The sequence below is a fragment of the Heterocephalus glaber genome, unplaced genomic scaffold (genome assembly GCF_053883595.1).
Source record: "Heterocephalus glaber isolate CG9 unplaced genomic scaffold, H.glaber_assembly_v1.0 deba00001687, whole genome shotgun sequence".
NCBI lineage: Eukaryota > Metazoa > Chordata > Mammalia > Rodentia > Bathyergidae > Heterocephalus > Heterocephalus glaber.
Window position 1 is genome coordinate 28132963 of NW_028258412.1, and position 24355 is coordinate 28157317.

A 24355-nucleotide genomic window follows, 5' to 3' on the forward strand; every position below is an offset into this window, starting at 1 on the left:
GGAGGTGAGCGAGTATTAGGTTACTTTCTAGGCGGGAACAGGGGCATGCTGGGAAGAAGGGTTTATTCTTTGGTGAGAGCAACCATCTTGGTGTGACGTCACACAGGGGAGTGGGCAAGGGACATAGGAAGAGGGCAGCTACTATACATAATAGCTGCTGAGGTAGTGGGAGACCTATCACAATCCATGGCAGACCAAATACATAAGTAAATACGAGAATCCAGCTGGCTTTTATTAAGATATTAAAAAGTACTAATTTTAAAAAAAAAATTTCATTAAAATGTTACTTATGTTTAATGTGTAACTTAATAGAGACTTCTATATGATGAATCCTTGGGTTATTAAAGTGTAAAGTAAATTAAGAATTTTACCAATTTGGTAACCCTTGTAATGCAACTCGCATACCCTCTCTTTTGCTTTCACGCGAGTCTCTCTGAGGTTCGAGTCTAGCAAGTCCAGGGCCGATTTGGGAGCGTCACAGCTTCCAGCCTTGTGGAGCCCTCATGCTGCCCGCCCAGCACAGAGGTTTCTGAGATTGTAGTTCCTCACGCTATGGGTCGCGATGACGTGTTTCATGTGCATCCTTATCCGCCGCTGGCTGCCCGGAGGTGGCGCGAACGCAGTTCTGCTAGCGGTTTCTGTACTTCTTCTTTGGCCGACAGACACTACAGCCTCCGCAGCGGGGCCCCTGCCGATCTGACACGCGCACTCCGGCTCTGTGCTGTGCAGGCAGCTCACCCCTGGTGCCTCCGCTGCTGTCCCTGAAGGGCTACAGGAGCCCGGCGCGCCGAGGTGCGGGATGGTACGGAGCTAGCCTAGTCCGGTCTCCTGGACCCGGGTCGCTGAGGGTGGAGATGGGGAGCCAGGGCCGTGGGCGGGAAGTACTTCCCCGTGCAGGTGGCAGCCCGGGCGACCTTTCGCCTTGGTGCTGTCTCTGCTGGCCGCGCCCGCGACGCCGACGGAGGGCGTGGCCACGAGAACCTGCACGGCCTCTGTTTGGGTGCGTTTCCTCCCTTACCTGAAAGGCCCTTCCTGAGCAGGACCCGATGTCCTGCTTCTCCTCCAGGCCCCGAGCTTCCTGTGAACACTCACTTCACCGCCCTTCCAAGTCCCTGGCCTATTTGGAGCACGTTAGACTTTCCAGAAATGCTTCTTCCAGTGGGACCTCTCCTCCCTGCATCCTTTTTCTGCCAGCCTTGAACTTTGAGTTAAATAAGGGATAGTCTTTCAATGTCTTTGGCTCACAGTCATTGAATGTGTTGTCTAATGAGGTCTTTGGTCCTCATTTAGGAAAGGGCACACTTGTTTATTCACTTAACCACAGTTTTGTTTATTATTTTTTGTTTGTTGGTCCCTCGTCAAATGCTAAGAATGAAAAAATGGGTTGTTCCTTTCCTTGCCTTAGAAGACAGTGATCTGGTGGATGGAAAAAGCACAATGACAAGTTTGTAGGTCCCCAGGGAGTCAGCTCTGGAAGTGCATGGAGGACACAGCAGATTGTCAGTTTTGGAAGTAAAGACACCCCAAGAAATGCTTCAGGAATAAGAGTTTCTTGGATTGAGATTTGAAAGATGAGTGAGGTTAGTGTACACGAGACTGAAGGCTGGCCTAGAGTTTTTACAGAGGATTTTTGGATAAAACATTTAGCAATTGGCAAGAGAAGACAACAACTTAATTCAACTAGTGATTTGAAGAAAAGAGAGGCAGTAAAGAGGCAGAAGCAACAAGATTGGTAACTAAGTACTTACGTGCCGCTGGTTAGTGAGACAGGAGAACCAGGGTGCAGTGCCTCAGCTCTGCTGTGTAAGCCTGGATTTGGGGTAGCATCAAGAGAAGGCTACTCTTGCTTCTGTGGGGCTAGACTTTCAGGTGGGTGGGTGGGTAGGCATGTGTCTCAAGAGGAAGTTCTGTGATGAGGCGTGCTCACATTGGCTCGGGAAGGATGTACCATGAGGTAAGAGCTAATGACAGTGCTTTGGCAAATGACAAGGGAAAGCACAGAAAGAAGCTGGGGTCTCAGGTGGAGCCCAAGAAAAGTGAGAGACTTGCGTTTCAGAGTTAAAGATAAGAAAGCCTGAAAAATGATTGCCACATGAGATGCTGTAGGGAGGTTAGATAATGTTATATTATTATCATAGTCTACTGTGCTGCTATGTATAACAAAATACCACACACCAGGTAATTTAAAAAGAATTTATTCTCTCACAGTTCTAGAGACCAGGAAGTCTAGGACCTAGGTGCCAGTAGGTCTAGTGCCTAATGGGGCTTGCTCTCTCCTACCAAGGTGGCACATTATTACAGTGTACTCACATGGAGTAAGGGTTAAAAAGGGACAAATGCTGTGTCTTCACCTGGCAGAAGAGGTAGGTTGGCAGAAGAGGCAGCTCTCTGAAGACTCTTTTTTTCCCTTAAATTCTTTTATTGGTACATTTTAGGTATACAATACATTTACATTTATCATTGGGTGCTTGTACCTGTATCTTGGTTCTTATTTTTTCCCCATTCCCTGTGCACCCTTCTGAAGGCTCTTTTATAAAGGGATTAATCTTGTTCACAAGGGCAGTGCTCTTGTGACTTAATCTTTTCCAAGAAAGTCTTACCCCTTAACAACCACCATAGTGGGAATTAAGTTTCAAATAATTTTGGAGGGACACAAACATTTAAACCATGGCATGGAAACCTAAATTGTGTTTGGTGGTGCTGGTGGGTTGTGGGTGTTGTTGGTAATGTTTCTGGAGCAGAGTGAGTGTATGTGTGATGGGCAGGAAGAGGGGAGGGAGAGAGAGCAGGAATGGCAGTTAGTGCAGATGTTGTCGCAATGAAGCAGTGGAGACAGTGGCAGAGACTGATCCAGGAGCTATGTTGTGATGGGAAGATTTGCTTCTGGAGAATCCAGTAATCCAACAAAATCAGTCTAAGACTCAATAGATTTCCCTTTTGTAAAATGTATCTGTTTTGAAAGTGTAATGAAAAATTATTCTATTTACAACAGCGACAAAAGATAAAATTACAATCAACCTAAGAAATGTAGAGGACTTACATGGAGAGAGCTTTATAGCTTTATTACACTAGTGAACATTTATACAGTGTTAATGTGTCCCAGCCACAGGTCTAACACTTCACAGAGAATGGCTTTTATCCTCACAGCAGCCTTATGAGGAAGGTACTCATATTAGCCCCATTTTACAGTTGAGGAGATTGTGACAAAGAAAGGTAAAGTCATTTGCCAAGTAGCAGAAGTCAGAATTAAATGAAAGAAGTCAGGCTCCATACCCACAGTTCTTAATACAAAAGTGTATACCCTTTTAAGATAAAGAGCACTGTAATAGATCCAAACTATAACCTATGGATTTTGAAACATGCACTTGTTCATTCTTCAGGTGTTTATTGCACACCTACTATGTGCCATGCCTTCTTCCAGATCCCAGGCTCATCATGAATGAGACTGATAGAATCCATCTTGTTGGAAAGGAGATGGATGACAACTAAATGATGAAGAAACTGCTGTCAAGTGAAAAGAACATCAGAATTAAAGTTGCTTAATGTGAAAGAATAAGTGGTGGCTATTTTAATTGGGTGCTCAGGGAAGGCACTGAGGAAATGACATTTCAGCTGTGATCTGAGTCACAGGTGCAAGCCAGCTTGAGAGGAGCAGGTGGAAGATGATCCAGGGTGCCAGGTGCCTTCACAACAGGGATGGAAGGCCTGTGCTGTGGGGGTATTGGATAGAGGAGGCCAAGTCAATGAGGAGGTGTTAAGAAAGGGAGGAGAGCAGGCTGGGGATTTAGGTCAGTGGTGCCACTGCCAGCCTTGAAAGCCCAAGATCCTGAGTTTGATCCCCAGTACCAAAAGAAAAAACAAAAGGGAACAGAGCAACTTGCTTAGGGTTTTCAAAGGCCCCTTCTGGCTGCTGAGTAGAGAATGAGTTGTAAGTGGATCAAAGCAGGCACATGGAGAGGCAGGGTGGGAGACAGATGATGACTGTTGTGGTCCTGAGAAGAAGTTTGGGAGCTCTGTGAGGCCCCAGAAATGGAGACACTGGTGAGAGCTATAGTCCAGTGGTGGATGCTGCTCTTCTCTGCACTAATTCCCTGGCCAGTGACTGCCTCTGCATGTAAATTGAGAATTTCTCAAGAGACAGAGATTCCAGGGTCCTGGGTCCTAATAGTAATTATCATTTACCCACAAAGGGTCTTTTGTCATCAGCTTCTTGCTCCTAGGACCAGGTAAAAGTGACAAAGTAGATCCAGTTAAATATAATACAGTACCTTCCAGAGCCCAGAGCAGAGTGGTTGCACCTGGCCCTGTGTAAATGGAGAGGCCCTGAAAGGGCAGCCTTGGGCTCCAGAGAAAAATCTAAATGTCCATTAACTGGTACACAAATCAAAATACTACTGAGCAATAAAAGGGACACATTGGTACAAGTTATAACAAGGCAAAAGCATTATAAATGAAAGAAGTCAAGCAAACTGGATATTGTATGATCTCTGTATGGCAAGCACTCACACACTGTCTTTTATTATGCAAAAACCAGCTTTCTGTGTTACTGTTCTTCATCCTACCATTATCACAAGAGGATTGTTATTGGTTTGTAGATTCTCCCTCTTTGAGTATTTGTTTGATTGTCCATATTAAGATTATGGAAATATCTTTGTGACAGCTGTGTATAATTTATATTTCACTCACTGTTTATTTCTGTAGAATTTTTTTTGTGTGTGTGTGTGCTGCTTGGATTAAACTCGGCCTTACTTATGCTAGGCACTCTACCACTGATCTACATCCTGAGATCCAGGAATTATTTTCATTTCTTCTTTACTTCCTTAGACTTTCTTCACTTTTCACCTGTGTTATCTCTAGCTCCTATGGTTCTGTTCTGTATTCCTTTTAATTAAGTCTTCATTTCTCAATTTTTTTTTCCATTTCTCAATGTTTTATGGTATGGAGGATTCAACCCAGGGCCTTTGTAACAAGCTACTCTCCTCTCCTTTAAGAAAAAAGAAATTTTTTTTTAGTATTTTGAGACAGGGTTTTGCTGTTTTCCAAGCTGGGCTTGAACTTGGAATCCTGCCTCAGCTCTCATTTGTTTCTTTTGGTTTTTGGTTTTTGGTTTTTTTTGGTGCCGGGGATCGAACTCCAGTCCTTGCACTTGAGAGGCTGGCGGCGGAACCACTGAGCTAAATCCCTGGCCCTCTCATTCGTTTCTTAATGGTTTTTTTTTTTTAATTTCATTTACTAATTTTGATATTTCTCATTTCACATTCTCCATTTGTCTAGGAATCTACTAGGCTTTTTTCACAATTTTGTTTTTATTTTTTGGTTCCAGGAATCTAACTTGGGACCTTGTGCTTGAGAGGCAGGTTCAGCACCACTGAGCTAAATCCCCAGTCCTTAGGCTTTTTTATTTACAATATATGTGTCTTTTCAAAGTTGTGCTTTCCTAATTCCTTTTAGTTCAGTGTGAAGTACTAGGTTATAATTTGTGTGTGTGTGTGTTTAACATATTTCGGATGTGCTTTTACTGCCTGTCAGCCTCATTTGGTTCCTTGTTTTTCCACAATAATGTATGGTTTGTCTTTTTCTTTTTTCAGTGTAAGTGAAGTGGTTTCCTGGTTTATGAGGAAGCCATTTTGTTGGGAAGAAGGCCCTATTTGGGGCTGGAATGGAACAGGATATCTTTCTAATCCTTAAGGTTTGAGGCTCCTCCCTCTCTTGATGCCGTGAAGGGCTCAGAACACAACTGACTGTTGGTTCTGAGCTATGGCAGGACCCTTTTTCCTCCCTCTGACTCTTTATTTCCTGGGTCAAACATGCCTTGTTTCCAGTGTGTTCCTTTCACATTTACATGTTGTATTGTGTTGTTGAAATGGTTTCTGGAATAACGCTCCTCTCCATCCTCCCTTCTTACCTTCTTACCTTGTTCTAAACCTTTCTCCCCTCCTAATTCCTAATAGTCCTGCTCTGCAATGTTGTCACCAACGGAGACCAAGACTGGGCCCAAACCTAAAGTGAATTTTCTGTTGAGACCACAGGTCTTACCTCCAGGAACAAGACAGTTCATGTGATAGGATCAGCAAGCTCCAAGGTTGGGAATCCATCGTGGGCCCAGGGAGTCCTGACCAGAGACTTCTTCCTATATCAGCAGGGCAGAAGCAGAAGAGTCACAGGACAGAGCAAGTCCTAGGATGGCTGTTTATTTCCCATGAGCAGCTGAAAATCACCAGATCCTGGCTAAGTTACTTGCTTATTCCCACTTCCATTATTACTTTTGTTCTGGTGGGGAGAGGGGTGGCAATCCTTTCTTAGATCAAAGGACTAAGTTAATTATGCCTTATTTCATAGCTTTTTCGTACATCCCTGTTTAATGTAAGGTCCATATCGACCCTTATTTAAATATTCTTCTATTTTCACATACTCACTTGCTTTCTCCTTTTTCACCCCTCCCCCCCCAAATTATTCTGTGTTTTACAAGTATTCTTTCATTAATGTGTGCTTATAAAATGTATGTGGTTCTGGAAGTTGTTGTAAATATGTGATCTCAGACTCCAACTCAGTCCTCAATTTTAGACTCTTCATTTTAACAAGAGTTAATATTAGACTCTTCATCTTTATGACATTCTTTGTTTGATGCATATTAAAGATGAAAACAAAACTTGATACAAAGTTCGTATTTAGATTTTACCTGGGGTGCTTCTTTTACTGCACACTTTTTTTGTTGTTTGCTTTGATATACAGGGCAGAATTGAAAGCATTGTATCAGTGGACATCTGTTTGTCTGCCACCTAGCATTTACTACCCTTACTTTGTCACAGTATCTGTCCCTCTGTGCACTCATTAGTCCATCTTATTTTTGGTATATTTCATAATTTTTAGATTTCATAATATATTTTAAACATCAGAACTTCTTTCTTTAAATACTTCCATATGTGTAGCATTAACTAGTGGTCAGTGTTTGTAGTTTTCTATTTTTTTTTTTAATTTGGCTTCTTCGTTCTATTTATTTTTTCTTTCTTCCTTCTTTGTTTTTATTTTTTATTTTTTTTTGGTACCAGGGATCGAACTAGGGACCTTGTGCTTGCGAGCCAGGTGCTGGAACCACTAAATCCCTGGCTTATTTTGGTACTGGAAATTGAAACCAGGGCTTTGTGCATGCTAGACAAGCACTCTACCACTGAGTTATACCTTAGTCTCTTTTATTGCTTACTTTCTGTGTTTCAATTTTTTTTTTTTTTTGGTACCAGGGATTGAACTTGGGTCCTTGCTTTTTGTTTTGATTTTGAGACAAGATCTTGCTATGTAGCCCAGGTTAGCCTTGAACTTATAGCAATCTTCCTGTCTCAGCCTCCTGAGTGCTGGGATTATAGGCATGAGCCACCATGCCTAGCATAATGCTTACTTTTTGTTTGTTTTGTTTTGTTTTGTAGTACTGGGTTTATCAAACCCAGGAACACTCTGCCACTGAACTACAGCCCCATCCATTTTTATTTTAAAATAGAATCTTGCTAAGTTTCCCAGGCTGGCCTCAAACTCATGATCCTCCTGCCTCAGTAATGCTTACTTTTTAAAAAATTAAGTTTATTGGTAGATTTTTAGGTGTACATTATGATCGCATTCATCAATGGGAATTTGTACCTATACATGATATAGCTTGGTTTTTGTTTTTTCCCATTCCCCTTCCCTTACACCCCTCCACCCCTCCCTATTTACAAAAGCTTTGTTTCCATTTTTTCCTTTTTCTCATTTTTTTCTTTCTTTTCTTTTCTTTCCTCCACCCCTACTCCCTAGTTCCCCTTCCCCTTTGAACTTTTTCTTCCCATTTCACAATATCAATTAAATATTTTGGTTCTCATTTACACTTTGTTTCTCATACCAGAGAAACAATTCAGTATTTACACATGTGTGTCCCATTTATTTCACTTAAGAATATGGTCTCAAGGTCCATCCATTTAGCTATAAATGTCTGTAGCTCATTATTCTTTATGGCTGAGTAGTACTCCTTTTTTTCAGTACTGGGGATTGAACTTAGGACCTTGTGCTTTCAAGGCAGGTGCAGTGCCATGGAGCTAAATTCCCGGCCCAGTACTCCATTTTATATAAAAAAAACCAAACCACATCTTCTTTATCCAGTCAACAGTTGATGGGCATTTGGGCTGTTTCCAAGCTCTTACAATCTGTGCCACTATAAACATGGCCGTGTACATATTGCTGTGGTATGATGCTTTTAATTCTTTTGGGAAGGTACCCAGGAGGGGAATAGCTGGGTCAAATGGAACCTCTAATCGTGTTTTTTTGAGGAATCTTTACATGTGGTTTCCACAGTGGTTGCACCAGTCTACATTCTCACCAACAGTGGAGAAGGGTTCTTTTTTCCCCACAGCCCCGCCAGCATTTGTTACTGGTTGATTTCTTGATAGCAGCCATTCTTTCTAGAGTGAGGTGGAATCTCAGCGTTGTTTTCATTTGCTTCTCTTGAATGACTAGTGAGGTTGAACAGTTTTTCAAATATTTATTTGCTTCTTCTACTTCTTTGAGAAATGTCTCTTCATTTCAGATGCCCATTTTTGGATTGGGTCTTTAAATTTGGGGAGGGGTCTGATTTTTAAAAGTTCTTTATATATTCTAGATAGTCCTTTGTCTGAGGAACAGCTGGTAAAATTTTTTCCCCACATTGTGGGTTGTCTTTTCACTCTGTTGGTGGTTTCTCTTGCTGTGGAGAAGCTTTTTAATAAGTTGAGATTCCAGTTGTTGATTCTTTGTGCTAGTTCCTGTGTGACCGAGGTTTTGGTCATAAAATCTATTCTACACCATCTTTAAAATTTCTACCTAACCTATCTTCCAGCAGGTATAGTGTTTCTGTTTCTTTTGATTTTTTTTTTTTGGTACCTAGGATCAAACTCAGGTCCTTGCACTTGCAAGGCAGGCAGTGGAACCACTGAGCTAAATCTCTGGCCCCTAGTGTTTCTGTTTCAATAGTTAGATCTTTGATCCATTTTGATTTTAGTTTAGTCCATGGTGAAAGAAATGGGTCTAGTTTTAGTCTTTGGCAAGTTGAAACCCAGTTTTTCCAGCACCATTTATTAAAGAGGCTATCTTTCTTCCAGTGAGGGCGTTTGGCTCATTTGTCAAAGATGAGGTGGTTGACTATGTCTGGATCTTCTAATCTGTTTCATTGATTCTCAGGTTTGTTCCTTTGCCAGTACCATCCTGTTTTTATCACAGTAACTTTGTAGTATAGTTTCAAGTTGGGCATTCTGATACCCCCTGCCTTGTCTTTGTTGCCTAGAATTACTTTTGCTGTTCTAGGTCTCTTCTAGTTCCAAATGAATTTTTGGATTGTTTTCTCTAGTTCTGTGAAATAATGCTGTTGGAATTTCAATCGGGATTGCATTGAATCCATATAGTAGTTTTGGTCTCCCATCCAAGTACTAAGTACTAACCAGGCCCAACCCTGCTTAGCTTCCAAGATCAGATGAGACCATGTGCATTCTGGGGGGTACGGCCATTTTCACTATATTGATTCTTCCTACCCAACAGCAAGGGATCTTTCCATTTTCTGATATCTTCTTCAGTCTCTTTTTTCAGAATGCTGTAGTTTTCAGAGTAGAGGTCTTTTACTTCCTTCGTTAGATTGACTCCTAGGTATTTAATTTTTTTGGATGCTATTGTGAAAGGAGTTGTTTTCCCAGTTCCTCTCTCAATGAGTCTGCTGTTCATGTATAGGAAGGCTATTGATTTTTGAATGTTGACCTTTTATCTAGCTACTTTACTGAATTTGGTTATTAAGTCATGAAGACTTTTGGTGGAGTTTTTGGGATCTTCTACATAGAGTATCATGTCATCCACAAATAATGACAATTTAGTTTCTTCATTTCCTATCTTTAGTTTATTTTTTTCTCTTGTCTAATTGCTGTGGCTGATGTTTCCAGAACTGTATTGAACAGGAGTGGTGATAGTGGACATTCTTGTCTTGTTCCTGATTTTAGTGTGAAAACTTTCAGTTTTTGTCCATTTAGTATGATGTTGGCTATTGATTTTTCATAGGTGGCTTTTATCAGGTTGAGATAAAGACCATCTATATGAATTTTTTGTAGGGTTTTTTAAATCACGAATGGGTGTCGGATTTTGTCAAATGCTTTTGCTGCATCTATTGAGATGATCATATGGTTTTTCTTCTTGACTCTGTTAATATAATGTGTTACATTTATTGATTTACATATGTTGAACATCCATGCATCCCTGGAAAGAATCTTACTTGGTCAGGGTGTTTGATCTTCTGCATTGTTTGCCAGTATTTTATTGAGGATTTTTGTTTCTATGTTCATTAGTGAGATTGGCCTGTAGTTCTCTTTTTTGGTTGGGTCTTTCTCTGCTTTCCAGATCAAGGTGATGCTTGCTTCCAGGAATGAATTTGGAAGTATTGCTTCCCATTCAATTTCATTAAAGAGTTTGAGCTGTAGTGGCATTAGCTCTTTTCTAAATTTCTTGTAGAATTCAGCAGTGAAATCATTAGGACCTGGGCTTTTCTTTGTTGGTAAGTTTTTAATTACATTTTTAATTTCATTAATTGATATTGGGTCATTTAGAATTTTTATATCATTTTTGTTCAACTTTGGAAATTCATATGTATCTAGAAGTTTGTTTCTTCTGTGTTTTCCATCTTATTGGAGTACAGGTTCTCACAGTAGGTACTGATGATCCTTTGGATTTCTCCAGGATCTATTGTGACTTCACCTTTTTCATTCCTAATTGCATGGATTTGGGCTTTTTCTTTCCTTTTTTTGATAAGGTTGGCTTAGGGTTTGTCAATTTTGTTTATTCTTTAGAAGAACCAACTCTTTGATTTGTTGATTTTTTTGTATCATTCTCTTAGTCTCCATTGCATTGATTTCTGCTCTAATCTTTATAATTTCCTCTCTTGTACAAGCTTTGGGTTTGTCTTGCTCTTCTTTTTCTAGAAGCTTGAGGTTCAGTATTAGGTTCTTTATTTGAGCTTGCTCTGTTTTCCTAATAAGGGTATTCATTGCTATGAATTTCCCTCGTAGAACTGCTTTCACTGTGTCTCATAAATTGTGGTATATTGTATTGGCATTGTCATTCAATTTTAGAAACTGTCTAATTTCTTCTTTAATTTCCTCTGTGACTCATTGGTTGTTCAGGAGGTTGTTATTCAATTTCCATGTGTTTATAAAGTTTTTGTGGTTTCTTTTGGTATTGATCTCCAATTTTATTGGACTATGATCTGATAATATACAGGGGATAACTTCTATTCCTGTGCATTTACTTAAGCTTGTTCTATGAGCTAGCATGTGGTCTATTTTGGAGACTGACTTGTGTGCAGCTGAGAAGAATGTGTATTCTGATGTGGGTGGAATACTCTGTAGACATCTATTATGTTCATTTGTTCAATAGTTTGGTTCAATTCTAGTATTTCATGGTTGATTTTTTTGTCTAATTGATCTGTCTATTTGTGACAGTGGGATATTGAGGTCCCCCATGACAACTGTATTAGTGCTTATTTGATTTTTTGTTTTTTGGTACTGGGGAATTGAACTCGGGACCTTCCTCTTGCAAGGTAAGCAGCAGAAGCACTGAGCTAAATCCCTAGCCCAAATGTTTTTTTTCTTTTTTTTCTGGTATTGGGGATCGAACTTGGGACCTTGTGGTTGTGAGGCAGGCGGCAGAACCACTGAGCTAAATCCCCAGGCCCTTAGTGCTTGTTTGATTTTTCATGCCCATTAATATTTGTTTTACATAGTTGTGTGCATTAGTATTTGGTGCATATATATTTATGATTGTCATCTCTTTCTCTTGAAGTGTTCTCTTTACAAGGATGTAGTGACCTTCTTTGTCTCTCTTAATTAGTCTTGGTTTGAAATCCACTTTGTCTGCAAATAGGCTGGGTACCCCTGCTTTCTTTCAGGTTCTTGTCACGTGGAGTATTGTTTCCCATCCTTTGACTTTCAGTCTATGACTTTTCTTGAATTAAGTGTGTTTCTTGTATGCAGCATATTGTTGGATCTTGCTTTTTCATCCATTCTGCCAGTCTGTTTCTTTTGATTGATGAATTGAGATCATTAACATTGATGGTTATAACTGATACAGATTGACTTATCCTTGTCTTGATCTTTTTCTGTTGTTGGATTTTTTCCCCTTTTGTGTTTAATTTCTTGCCTTGCCTGATGAATTCATTCTGTTGGGCTTCATGGAGTTGGGACCCTCATTGTCTTTTCCTAGGATATTGTTTAGAATTTTTTGGAGTGTTGGTTTGGTATTCATCAGGTTCCTCAGGTGTTGTTAATTGTGAAAATATCTTATTTCTCCATCAATTTTGAAAGATAGTTTTGCAAGATACCTCAGTCTGGGTTGGAGATTGTTTTATTTTAGAACTTGAAATACTTCATTCCAGGCTCTCCTTGACTTGAGGGTTTGTGTTGAGAAGTCTGCTGAGATTCTGATGGGCTTTCCTTTGTATGCAATTTGTTTCTTTTCTCGAACTTTTAATATTTTCTTCTGTGTTGGATTTCTGGAATCTTGACTATTACATGCCTAGGTGTAGGGTTTTTTTTGATCAGGCTAGTTGGTGTTCTTTATGCCTTACTTGTCTTTAAGTCAAATTCTGTTTGGGAACTTTTCTGTGATTACTTCTGTGAAAAGTTTATTTATATCTTTTGTGCTATCTTCTCCTTCATTGACTCTAATCAAGCTTAACTTATTCTTTTTTGTATCATCTAATAACTGTAGGATTGATTTCTCATGATCCCTTGCTATTTTTAAGAAGTCTTGATTTTCTTGCTTGCTGACTGCAATCCTGTCTTGTATATCTGAAATTCTGTCCTCACATTTGCTTGTTCTGCTGCAGAAACTTTCAATGTAATTTTTAATTTCTTTTTTTTTGGTACTGGGGATTGAACTCGGGTCCTTGTGCTTGTGAGGCAGGTGGTGGAACCACTGAGCTAAATCCCTGGCCCAGAATTTTTAATTTCTTGATCTGCTTGGATGTGTTTCATGTTTTCCAATTCTTTCCTATTCATGATTTCCATCATTCTCCTCAGCTCCTCAATTTTTTTTATCTGTGTCTGTTCTAGGGTTATTTTGCTGTACTGGGGATTGAACTCAGGACCTTGCACCTACCAGGCAGGCATGCCACTGAGCCACATCCCTGGCCCTTGGTCTAGGATTATTAATCTTGTCTTTCATTATGTCATCATCTCTGTTGTTATCTGAGAAATTATTTCTGATTTCATTTTTTCCAGAGCCTCTTTCATCTGTTTTGTTATGCCCTTGTTACCAGTTCAAGGAGTCCAGGTGGTTGACTTTCAGATTCTTCCATCTCATTGCCCCCTGGATCTGCCTTTGGTGATCTGGAAGTCTGGGTTTGCATCTTGTTTAGGTATCATCTCAATTCTATTTTTGTTGTTGTTGATGTTTTTGGTTTAATTCCTGGGTTGATGCTTGTATATTGCTTATTTCCGGTATCTTTATTGCTAGGATTTAGAATCCTTAGGAAATGGCTACTTCTCAGATTGTCTTCCAGGTATAGTCGGCCATTGGATTTTGAGTCTGTAGTAGCCCTTAGGTAATCTCAGTCTTGGTATATCAGGAAGAACAACTGACTAGAACAATCACATCACTTTGGCCAAAGTAATGCAATCAGTATCAACAATAGTATCAAACACAGCCTAGAAAATGACAAACTGAAGTAACAATTAATCTACCTTACACGAACTAAAGTTGTGCTTATATATCAAAATCTAGAACCAACCAGAAATATGTTTCCAGTAAATAAGGCACTCAATATAGTGAATTTGGCCTCTGGGGAGATTTAGAAGGAGTTGGGGGTGGATAGAGAAATAGGAGAGGGTAAGGCTACAGGACACAAGAAGTTCATGCAAACTTTGGGAAACTGATGAAGACAGGAAGGAAAGAGAGAAAGAAGGAGAAGAACAAGAACAGAACAAACTAAGAGCAACAGGAAAACTAGAAACCATATTCACACTCCTATCAAAATAAGAACAATGGAGAAAAAACATAACAGGACAAAAACAGGAACAAGAAAGGTGAGAAATGAAAAAGGAGGGGAAAAAAAAGAAAAGAAGAAAAAAAATGTCCCCCTCAAAGCATCTCTGTTGTCACCAGTGGACAACGTGGGCAGTGTACAGATCTGTCGACTCATTTAAGCGAGTGAGCCATAGTCCACTGAAGTTCAGGCTGGTTTCTGGCTGCAAGACTGGAATTGAGCTCCTTGATCTCCTTTGAGTTTGAACTCTGCACAGTTCTACTGCAGGTTCGACCTGCCCTTTCCCTGAAGGGAGTCTGGGTTTCATAAGAGGTATTGACCCTGACAACTTACCAACTGCTGCAGTCTGTTGCGTCTTTATTGGAATGACTCTCTTTGCTCTTCCAGTGGGCTTCAGTTCTAAACAATAAACCTCAGAGAGTCTGATCGCTACTCTGCTATCTTCCTGAGCTCAGAGCAATGGCCTTTGTCCTCTCTGCTATGTGAGGCCTGGATCCCTGTGCTACACTGCTTCTGATGGGCCTCTGGCTGGGGCCTGCACCTGCATGTTGGTGGTGTCCAGGTGGGCCTCTGGCCAGTAATGCTTACTTTTTTTTTTTTTTTGGTACTGGGGATCAAACTTAGGACTATGTGCCTGCAAAGCAGGCACAGTGCCACTGAGCTAAATCCCCAGCCCAGTAATGTTTACTTTTCATGATTAGATATTTCTAACTTTAACTTTCTGTGTTTAATAATGTTTTTCTTTTATTGCTAGTGATTCTGAATCCAATTGAATAACTTTTTAAATCCTTAACTCATAAATAAATTTACCTTTATTATTTTATTTCTGTTTAGATTTATCATGCATTTGAGATTGAGTTCATGTTTGTGAACAGTACCAAGTACTGCTATATATGGCTGGAGTGTGTAACTATTTATTCTCTTCTATTGATCTGTTTTTCTAGCCATATCCCAGTACTGCACTGTATTTATAGTAAGTCTTGGCGTCTGGTTCCTTTCAGTTTTTGGTGATTATAAATGCTGTCAACATTTGTGTTTGTGTTTTTGTGTGGACATGAATTTTCAGTCAATTGGGTAAATACTCATGATCATGATTACTGTATTGATTGCTAAGATTCTGTTTAACTTCATAAGAAACTCTCCCAAAGTTGCTGTGCCATGTTGTATTCCCACTGGCAATGAACGAGAGTCCTTATTGCTCTCATTCTTGCCACAGCATGGTATTTTTTACTTTGCCATTCTAGTAGGTGCATAATTGTATTTTATTGTGGTTTTAAATTAATTTCCTTAATAGCTAGTATTGTTCCAATTCTTTTCTATGTGTTTTTGCTCTCTGAATATCTTTGATGAAGTGACTATTCAGATCATTTGCCTTTTTCTCTGTGGTACTTAGGATTGAATGAAGACCTCATGTATGCTAGGCAACCACTCTATTGCTGAGCTATATTCCCAGCCTGCATTTGGCCTTTTTTTTTGGTACCAGGAATCAAACTTGGGACCTTGCACTTGCGAGGCAGGTGCCGGAACCACTGAGCTAAATCCCCAGACCCATTTGCCCATTTTTTAATGTACTATTCCTTTGTCATTAAGTTTTTTCAATTCTTTACATATTGTGTATTGAGTCCTTCATCAGAAAAGTGATTTGTGGATATGTTTTTCTAGTTTCTGAGTTGTTTTTCATTCTCATAATACTGTCTTTTCACAGAATAAAATAGTGTAATTTTGACAGAGTCCACTTTCTCGATCTTAATATTTAGTAATGGAGAGCCAAGGATCAGCTCAGTGGCACCATGCCTGCCTGGCAAGTGCAAGGTCCCGAGTTCAATCCCTGGAAAAAAAAAAATAGAAATGGATTGTACTTTTGATGTCATATCTAAAATCTCATTCCCCAAATGAAAGTACACAATTTTTTCTGTTAGCTCTTTTTAGACTTTTAGAGTTTTAGCTTTCACATTTAAGTCTATGAATCACTTTTAATTAAATTTTCTCTAGGGTACGGGATATGTATTGAGCTTTATTTTTGTTTCAAAGCCTTTCTTTGTTTCTAGGCTCTCTGTTTTGTTTATTGGTCTACAGGTCTAATCTTTCAGTATTACCATACTGTCTTGGGGCCGGGGATTTAGCTCAGTGGTTCTGCCACCTGCTTCACAAGCAAAAGGACCCCAAGTTCAATCCCCGGTACCAAAAAAACAACAACAAGGGCCAGGGATTTAGCTCAGTGGTTCCACTGTCTGCCTTGCAAGCACAAGGACCCGAGTTCGATCCCCGGTACCAAAATAAAAACAACAACAACAAAAACAACAACAACAACAAAAAATCCATACTGTCTTGATCGAGTAGTAAAGCTTAAAACTGGTAATGGGGGGTTTTCCTCCCTTGCTTTTCTTCAGAATTGTTTAAAATTCTTTAGAGTTGTTTAAAATTCTTTAGAATTTCTACAGTTTCTTTTAGAAACTTTAGAATAGTGTTCTTCAGAAACTTTTGGTTTTTATCCCTTTCCATGTAAAGTAGAAAAGTTTATAAATAGCCAAAAGAGCTTGCTGGCATTTTGGTTAGAATTCCACTGAATCTATAAAACAAACTGACATGTATTTACATCATATACCACTGAGTTTTCCAACCTGTGGGCACAATGTATCTAGATTTTCTTTGATATATATATATTTTTTTCCTTTGCTGAGATTTTTATTGATACAGGCTTTTCATAGTCTTGAGGCCCAAGAAGTTCTGAGGCTACAAATGATCAAAAGTGAGTTGGCAGGAGCTCAGTCAAGGCTAATTAGAGGACATGGGGTGAGGGCAAGTGAGTGTATATGTTTGTGTTGATCTTTACTATTATTTATTTATTTATTTTATAGTACTGGGGATCGAACTCAGGACCTTGTGCTTGCAAGGCAAGTGTGGCACCACTGAGCTAAATCCCTGGCCTTTATTTATTTATTTATTTGGTACTGGGCTTCGAACTTGGGTCCTTGTGCTTGCAAGGCAGACAGTGGAACCACTGAGCTAAATCCCTGGCCCTTGTTGTTGTTTTTTTGGTACCGGGGATTGAACTTGGGGTCCTTTTGCTTGTGAAGCAGGTGGCAGAACCACTGAGCTAAATCCCGGCCCCCCTGTCCCTTAATTTTTTTTAAATTTTTTAATTTTTTGGTACTGGCGATCAAACTCAGGTCCTTGAGCTTGCAAGGCAGGCGCTGGAACCACTGAGCTAAATCCCTGTCCCTGTCCCTTTATTTTTAAAAGCCAGAGTTTTAAGAAATCTCAAGAATTCTCCTGCCTCAGGCTCCCAAGTAGCTGGGATTACAAGTGTGTGCCACCATGCTTGGCTTTTTTGAGTTTTTAAAAAAATCAGTGTTTGAGCCTGGGTGTGGTGCTGCACAACTATAGTTCTAGCTACTGGGAAGGCTGAGGCAGAAGAATTGCAAATTTAATGCCAGCTTGGGCAATTTAGTGAGGATTTGTCTCAAAATAAAATTTAAAAAGAGGCTGGTGGAGCCCAGAATTTAGCTCAGTGGTGCTGCTGCCTGCCTCACAAGCACAAGATCCTGAGTTCGATCCCCAGTACCCCCAAAAAAAGAAAAAAAAAAACAGGCTGGTGATGTAGGTTGGTGATAGAGTACTTACCTAGCACACACAAGGCACTGGGTTCAATCCCCAGGAATGTAAAAAAAAAAATCAAAACAAAAAAAGGGCACTGTTTATGGAGCATGCTAATCATTGCTGCTGTATAGGCATACAACCAACTTTAGTATATTGATCTTGTGTTCCATGATCTTGCTAAAGTCAATTTGTCATTTCTAGGAACTTTTTAAAGCATCTTTGGTATTTTCTTCATAAACAATAATGTCATCTTCCAAAAATGCCATTCTTTTCAACTTGTATGCCTTTAAGTACAACTTTCATTTTTTTCCTCCTGACAATCAAGATCATTTTATGCCATTTTGCATCTTTGGTAACTACTTCCTACCCATCCCCCAACTGTATCTCACTCAGATGCCTCTTTGGCACCCAAAGATGCTAACTTTGCCTGCACCTCACTATCACAAGGAAGAATAATATCACCACAAAACAATACAAGATATGTGACCTGTGGGAGGCCAGCTTCTCACATTGCAAGACAATGATCCATCAGTAAAATTCCATTGGTCATATTAGCATTTGGGAAACGTCCTTCTCTGAATGTACTTGACACTGAAAAATATGCAGGCCAATGGAATTTGTTGTCTTTTTTCTTTTAACTGCACATGCAGTGAGGTGGATGCAGGTGGCTGAATAGATGCTTTATGAGGGTCAGCCTAAAGACTCAAAAGGACCAGTTTCATAAAACCACCCTCAGGTCAGTCATATTTCCAGCACCGAAGAAGCAGCAGGAAGGCTTGGGCATTACTCTTGCTTTCTGGTCCCTGCATTCCTCCTTCAGGTCCTTAGAGCCAGGTCAGTGGCAGTACAGCAGTCTTTCTTCAGCTTCTGTGGCGGGAGCAGGAAGTTTCTCATGATCCAGTTTCTCTAGGGCATGGAGCTTGACCATATCATCTGGCTCCAAATGCACCATGGGCTTCAGCAAGTGGTAGAGCTCCTTGAGGATATTCCTCAGCACCTTAGTAGTGATGGCAACTTTGAGCACTTATATGTCACAGTAATCAGGCAAGCTGTCATCCTGCCTCACAGGAATTCCATTTCTTTAATAGAATTAGCTATTAAGGTTCTCTTTTTTTCATGGTATTGGGATCAAATCTAGGGCCTTACACATGCTTAGTATCACTGAGATATATCCCCAGCCCAAGGTTATAGATAAATTTTTGAGTGAATTTGGTAGTGTCTTTCAATGAATATGTCCGTTTCATGTAAGTTATTTAATTTAGTATGCATAGATCTATTAGACTTTCCTTGTCTATTGGATCAGTAGTGATATTATCTTTCAGTTTTGATGTTTGCAATGTATATCATTTTTCTTGGACATAATAGTTTATTTCATTTGGGTACATAGCTAGGAACACAGTTGCTGAATTGTATAGCAAGATTTTTTTTTTTTTGGTACTGGGGATCGAACTCAGGACCTTGCGCTTATGAGGCAGGCAGTGGAACCACTGAGCTAAATCCCCAGCCCTGTATAGCAAGATTATATTTAGCTATATAAAAAACTGCCAGACCATCTTCCAAAATGGCTTTACCAGGAATCATTGAAAATTCCTGTTGCTCTGCATCCTCTCTAGCATTTGTTGTCAGTGTTCTGGATTTTAGCTGATTTGTAGGTGTATAGAGACATTCCATTATTTTTGTTTGTTTGTTTGTTTTCTGAGCTGGATCTCACAGTATTACCCCCAGACTGACCTCTACCTCCTGGGCACAAATGATCTTCCTGCCTCAGCTTCCTAAGTAGCTGGGAATATAGGTGCTTCTACTGTGCCTGGCTCATTGTTGTTTCACTTGACAATTCTCTAATTTATATATAATGTTGAGCACTTTCATGTGTTTATTTGCCATCTGCATATCTTGTGTTCAGATCTTTTGTCCCACAAACTGGATGCTACTTACAGTTTTTGACTTTTATTCCATCAGCATTCAAAGTCAGGTATTTTGCTTTAGCAACAGAAAATGGACTGACATATTCCCAAAGTCACACCATGGTAAAAACAAGAACTAGAACTCATGTTTCCTGTCTCGCTGTCTAGTGCTTTCACTACCAAAAGTCTTTTTGTTCTTTTTTCTTCCCCCATACTGGGGATTGAACTCAGGACCTTGCGCTTGCGAGGCAGGTGGCAGTGCCACTGATCTATGTCTCCGGCCCCTTCCACCCAGTTTTGACATGCTTTCTCTAGTGATCCCTTCTGTAGAAACTCTCACAGACTGCAGTTAGCACTGTCCAGTAGCATTACTCACTTCCCTCTTTGTGCCCAAGTTCCACTCATGTCTTTTTATCTTTGCTTCTTTGATTTTCTATGCATTCAACTTTGCCCCTCTGCAATGCTGAGTAATTTTTGAGGGCAGGAGAAAATTTCATTCATTTTTATATCATCTGCACAAATAACTGGCACTGCTGCAGGTGTAGGGTAACCAGTTGGCCTCTTTGCCAGTGCCTGTCTTGCCTTTAGCACTGAGGACCCCATGTCTAGGGAGTACTTTGCAGAGTTCTGTGTCTCTTGGGGTAGCCTGAAATTTTAAAGAGAGATCACCCCAGCTCTCATGTGTTGAATTAAAAGATGACTGACTGGGTGCACCTCAATGGAATTTTCATTTTTCTCACAAAGTGGAGTGTAAAAAATGAATACCCTATGCAGCCTGTTGTTTTTCAGAACCTCAGTAAAAGAACTTGTAGTTGGGTGGGCATGTTCCATTCCAGGGACCACTGTCATTCATGGATGTGTTTGTGGATTTTACTTGAGAGGAGTGGCAGTTGTTGCATCCAGTGCAGAAGTGCCTGTGCAGGAGCGTGATGGAGAATTACAGCAACCTAGTCTCCCTGCGTAGGTGCTACCTCCCTGAGTGTGATGTGTACAGTCTTCAAGCTTCCCCTCCTCAGTTGCTGGAATCTAGTGCTTCCATAAAATGCTTAGTTATGTTGGCCTCATACTCGAGTCAGATTTTCTCAGTACCCCATTGGCATCAGTATGTGCTGGTTGAAGGTTTTTGCTTTGTCAAAGTGCAAAAGGGTTTTGTTATATCTTAAACTAGACCTTCCTGTTCCTGAATCCCAAATAGTTTTGGTCCAAGTTCTGTATAATTTACTCTGCATAGGGTATCATCACACCAAACCTGGTATCATCTTCAAGTTGGAGCAAAGAGAGGAACTGTGGATGGTGCTGGCTCAAATCCCACATCAGGGCTGGCTGGGTGAGTGACGTGATGTTCAGATCTTTTCCCTCTCAAGAGCTGGTTTAGATGCTGATGTGTTGTACCCCTCTTGTCTGTGCTTTTCTTCTATCTTTATAACTGTGTTCTCTTAATCTCATTCCTCCCTGGCATCCTTAATTTTCTTCCTTGCTGGGTAACAGACTCCTTTGATTACTCATTTGAGCAAGCATTTCTTCTTCCTCTTAGCTGATGCTATTTCATGTCTGCTTAAAGTCCACAACTGTAGTTCCAGCTTCATTATCTGGAATACCCTGGGAGAGCCTGTGTTCCATGTCTTCTCTGCTGCTCAATATCATTGCTGTGCCCTTTCCTATCATATGCTGCTTCGTGTGACACCTTCACTGCTTCCCTTGCTTCAATGGCCCCTGTGGAACCTGCCTTCACACTGCTCCACCAAGTCCTCTTGCTCTTCCCCAAGTTCAAAGTGGGGCTTTTGTTTGTTTGTTTTAATATTCTCAATTTTCCTTGTGTATTGCTTTTTTGTTTATGCTGCTGAATGCAGAATTCAGTGCCTTGTGCACAGTGAGCAAGTATTCTGCTACACCTCCAGGCTGAGTACTGTATCTTTTAAAAGACTTCTGTCTTAGTGTACTAGTACTGCTATAAAAAAATACCCCAGCACAGATTTGGTAATTTCTCAAAGAGAAACTTATTTCTTACAGTTCTGGAATCTGACAAGTCAAAGACTAAGCATATTGTGTGGAGGAATCAAATGTAAGATCTTTTTGGCACTTCTTTCTGTGCCATATTGTTCTTCCCCTCTGGAAGATGCAGCAGTAAGGCACAAACTTAGAAGTAAACACCAGGCCCTCATCAGACCAGGTTTCCTCCAGCTCTTTCATAAGTCACTACCATAATCCATTTAGGAGAACAGTGGTCTCATGGCTTAATTTGTCCCCTAAATGGCTGAGGATTGCTGCTCCACCCATGGCAGCTGGGAAGCAGATAGAGAAAGGAGAAGCCAGGGACAAGAGTATTCATTTCCAGGTCACACCCCCTGCCTCTTCCAGCCAAGCCCTACCTCCAAACACTTGAGACTTTTTTTTTGTACCAGGGATTGAACTTAGGACCTCGAGCCTGCAAGGCAGGCACGGAGCCACTGAGCTAAATTGCTAGCCCCACAGGTGACTTTTGAAGGAAATTTTGGATCTGAACCATAATAGGACACATAGGGGACATATTAAACCATGGGAACTTCCATTCTGAAACTTCAATCTTTTTTTCCCCTCTACTGGTAATTGATAGCCACACCTATCTTTCACCTGCTCTTTCATTTTGGGTTTGATTGACCCAATTTCCCTCTTCCTGCTCCCTGCCACTCCCTTGCCTCATTTTTAGAAGCTAGAACCATTTCATCCCCTTGCTCTACCTTTCTTATAGTGTGTTCTGTTTTTGCTGATTCCTGGCACTGGGAGCCAGAATGAATCTCCTGTATACAGTTTTCTCTTACCAGTCTTGCCCTTAGCATTTTGATACTTTACAAGGAGGTCTTTTAGAGCTTCTGTCTTCTCAATTCTTACCCCAAAAGAGGCCAGTATTGTACTTATTTGCCGTAGTTATTCATTTTACTCTTTTTATGCTAATTTACCATGGATAACCCTATCAGATATGTTTACTACATCCTGTCTACAGTAAGTCCCCAACTTATGAATGAGTTCTGTTCCAGGAGGATTGTTTGTAAATTGAATTCATTAGTAAGCCAACAAAGTGAGTCTTATGCAGTATACTTGCAAAAGTTCGAAACTTGAATGTTTGAAAGTCAAGGACTTACTGTATTTAGTGATAGAATAAGGGACAGTTAGCTTCTGTATCATTAGGATTGTTTCATCTGCACTATTTGATCAATCGTACATCAACCAATTTAAGCAGAAGTGGTTTATTGGTATGCACCACCCAAGGTTCTGAGGAAGGCCATCTCCAGGGCCATCTTAGTGATTCAGTAAAGAATCACTAAGAAGCCCTCTCTCCAGTGCTGTTCTGTCAATGTTTTCCTCAGGTTTCCTCTTAGCTTAGTCCATTTGCTGCTGCTTGTTACAGAATACCTGAGACCAGGTGATTTATAAAAGAAAGTTATACTTTACACAGTTTTGGAAGCTGAAAACTCCAGACCAGGCAACCACATGTGGACAGGGTTTATTGCTGCATCTAACATGGCAGAAAGTGGAAGGGCAAGTTGACAAAGAAAATGCAAGAAAGATCCTCACTTGTAACTACTTCTCTCATGATCTTACCTGCTCCATAAGAGCAAGATCTGGATTAATCTCTTATGTCCTAGCCACTGTCCCCTGCTCTGAGCTCTTGATGAGTGTCTGCAGACCCTGCCATGCCCATGCACAATGGAATAGAGCAGCATGTCTCAGATAGCATGTTTGAGAAGCTCCTGCCTGTCCTGGATCCCTGAAGTCTCTGCCCCACAGCTAGATGGGCAGCCACGCCCAACTTCTCCTCCTCCTATGAATCCCCCAAGGGAGTTCTTTTGACAGAGCCTCTGCTCAGTCACCAAGAATGTGACCTCCCAAGTTGTCAACTCTGAGTGATGAGGAGATATTTCCTTGGGAAATGGGCTCTGAGATCGGATCAGTTAGGATCTACTATTGAATACATGCATCCTCAAGATAGTTCTAACATCCGTCAGGAGACAGTGTTGCTGCCAACTGGACACTGAAGTAGGAATCTGAAGACCCATCAGTGTGAGCAAAGGAGCAGAGGGGAGTGACAGCACACCCATGAATCAGTCCCAAGTGTACCCACTGGCACAGGAGCTGAGCTTCCCCCTGACCACCTGTCCCAGTGGGATTTCTCCATTATAGTCAGCGTGTCCCCTTCTGTCAGAGGTTTAGTGAAGATGGAAGAAGAACAGGTCCTGATTTCCTAAAATATTGTGGGCCAAGTTGCTGGAGTAAGGAAGCCTTACCACCTCCAGCCAACTGCATGGGGGAAGCCACTTTCCAGCAGGAGGGACCAGCATGGCAGCCAGAGACCTGCTGATTCTGCCAGCTCATCCACCCTCCGTGGAGAGCCCAGCAAAATCCCTTAAGCCTCATGTGCCCCCAGGCCTTCAGCTTAAAAAAAGACTGATACAGCCAGTCCTCCGATTCCAGAAGATACAACTGGAATTTCTCAAGCTTCAAATGAGAAAAACAATCCCATCTGGCACAGAACCTCTTCCAATGTCACCCCTTTCTCTCTGTTTCAAACACTTTCACCCCAGATCTGAGCCTCAAAATTGCCTTCATAAGCAGATTCCTGCTCTCTGCGTGTCCTTGGCACACAACTTATTGAAATTTTTGAAGCTTTTCCTGTTTGAGAGGGGAAACAGTGAGGAGGAATTGCAGAATAATAGGAGGTATGTGAGTTCAAATTCATTTTATTTGAGACCCCAGAGGACACAACCTGCCTGAGGGAGCGATTCTAGCTGGGTTCATCTAAAATGTATTAGAGCCCCAGGACAGGGATGGGTCCTTTCCTTTGACCCTCTGGGTCTCCTCC

At 40.8% G+C, this 24355-nt stretch overlaps 1 protein-coding gene across 1 annotated transcript in view; it reads left to right on the forward strand.

Annotated features, from left to right (window-relative positions):
- Positions 1-562: 562 nt before the first annotated feature.
- LOC147822052 (uncharacterized) overlaps positions 563-24355 on the forward strand; it is a 90004-nt gene continuing 66211 nt past the window's right edge. Inside the window, exons 1-4 of the mRNA XM_087198682.1 lie at positions 563-619; positions 663-802; positions 6030-6227; positions 20749-20845. Of these exons, the coding sequence (XP_087054808.1) occupies positions 563-619; positions 663-802; positions 6030-6227; positions 20749-20845 (492 nt within the window). The remainder of the gene's footprint in view (positions 620-662; positions 803-6029; positions 6228-20748; positions 20846-24355) is intronic.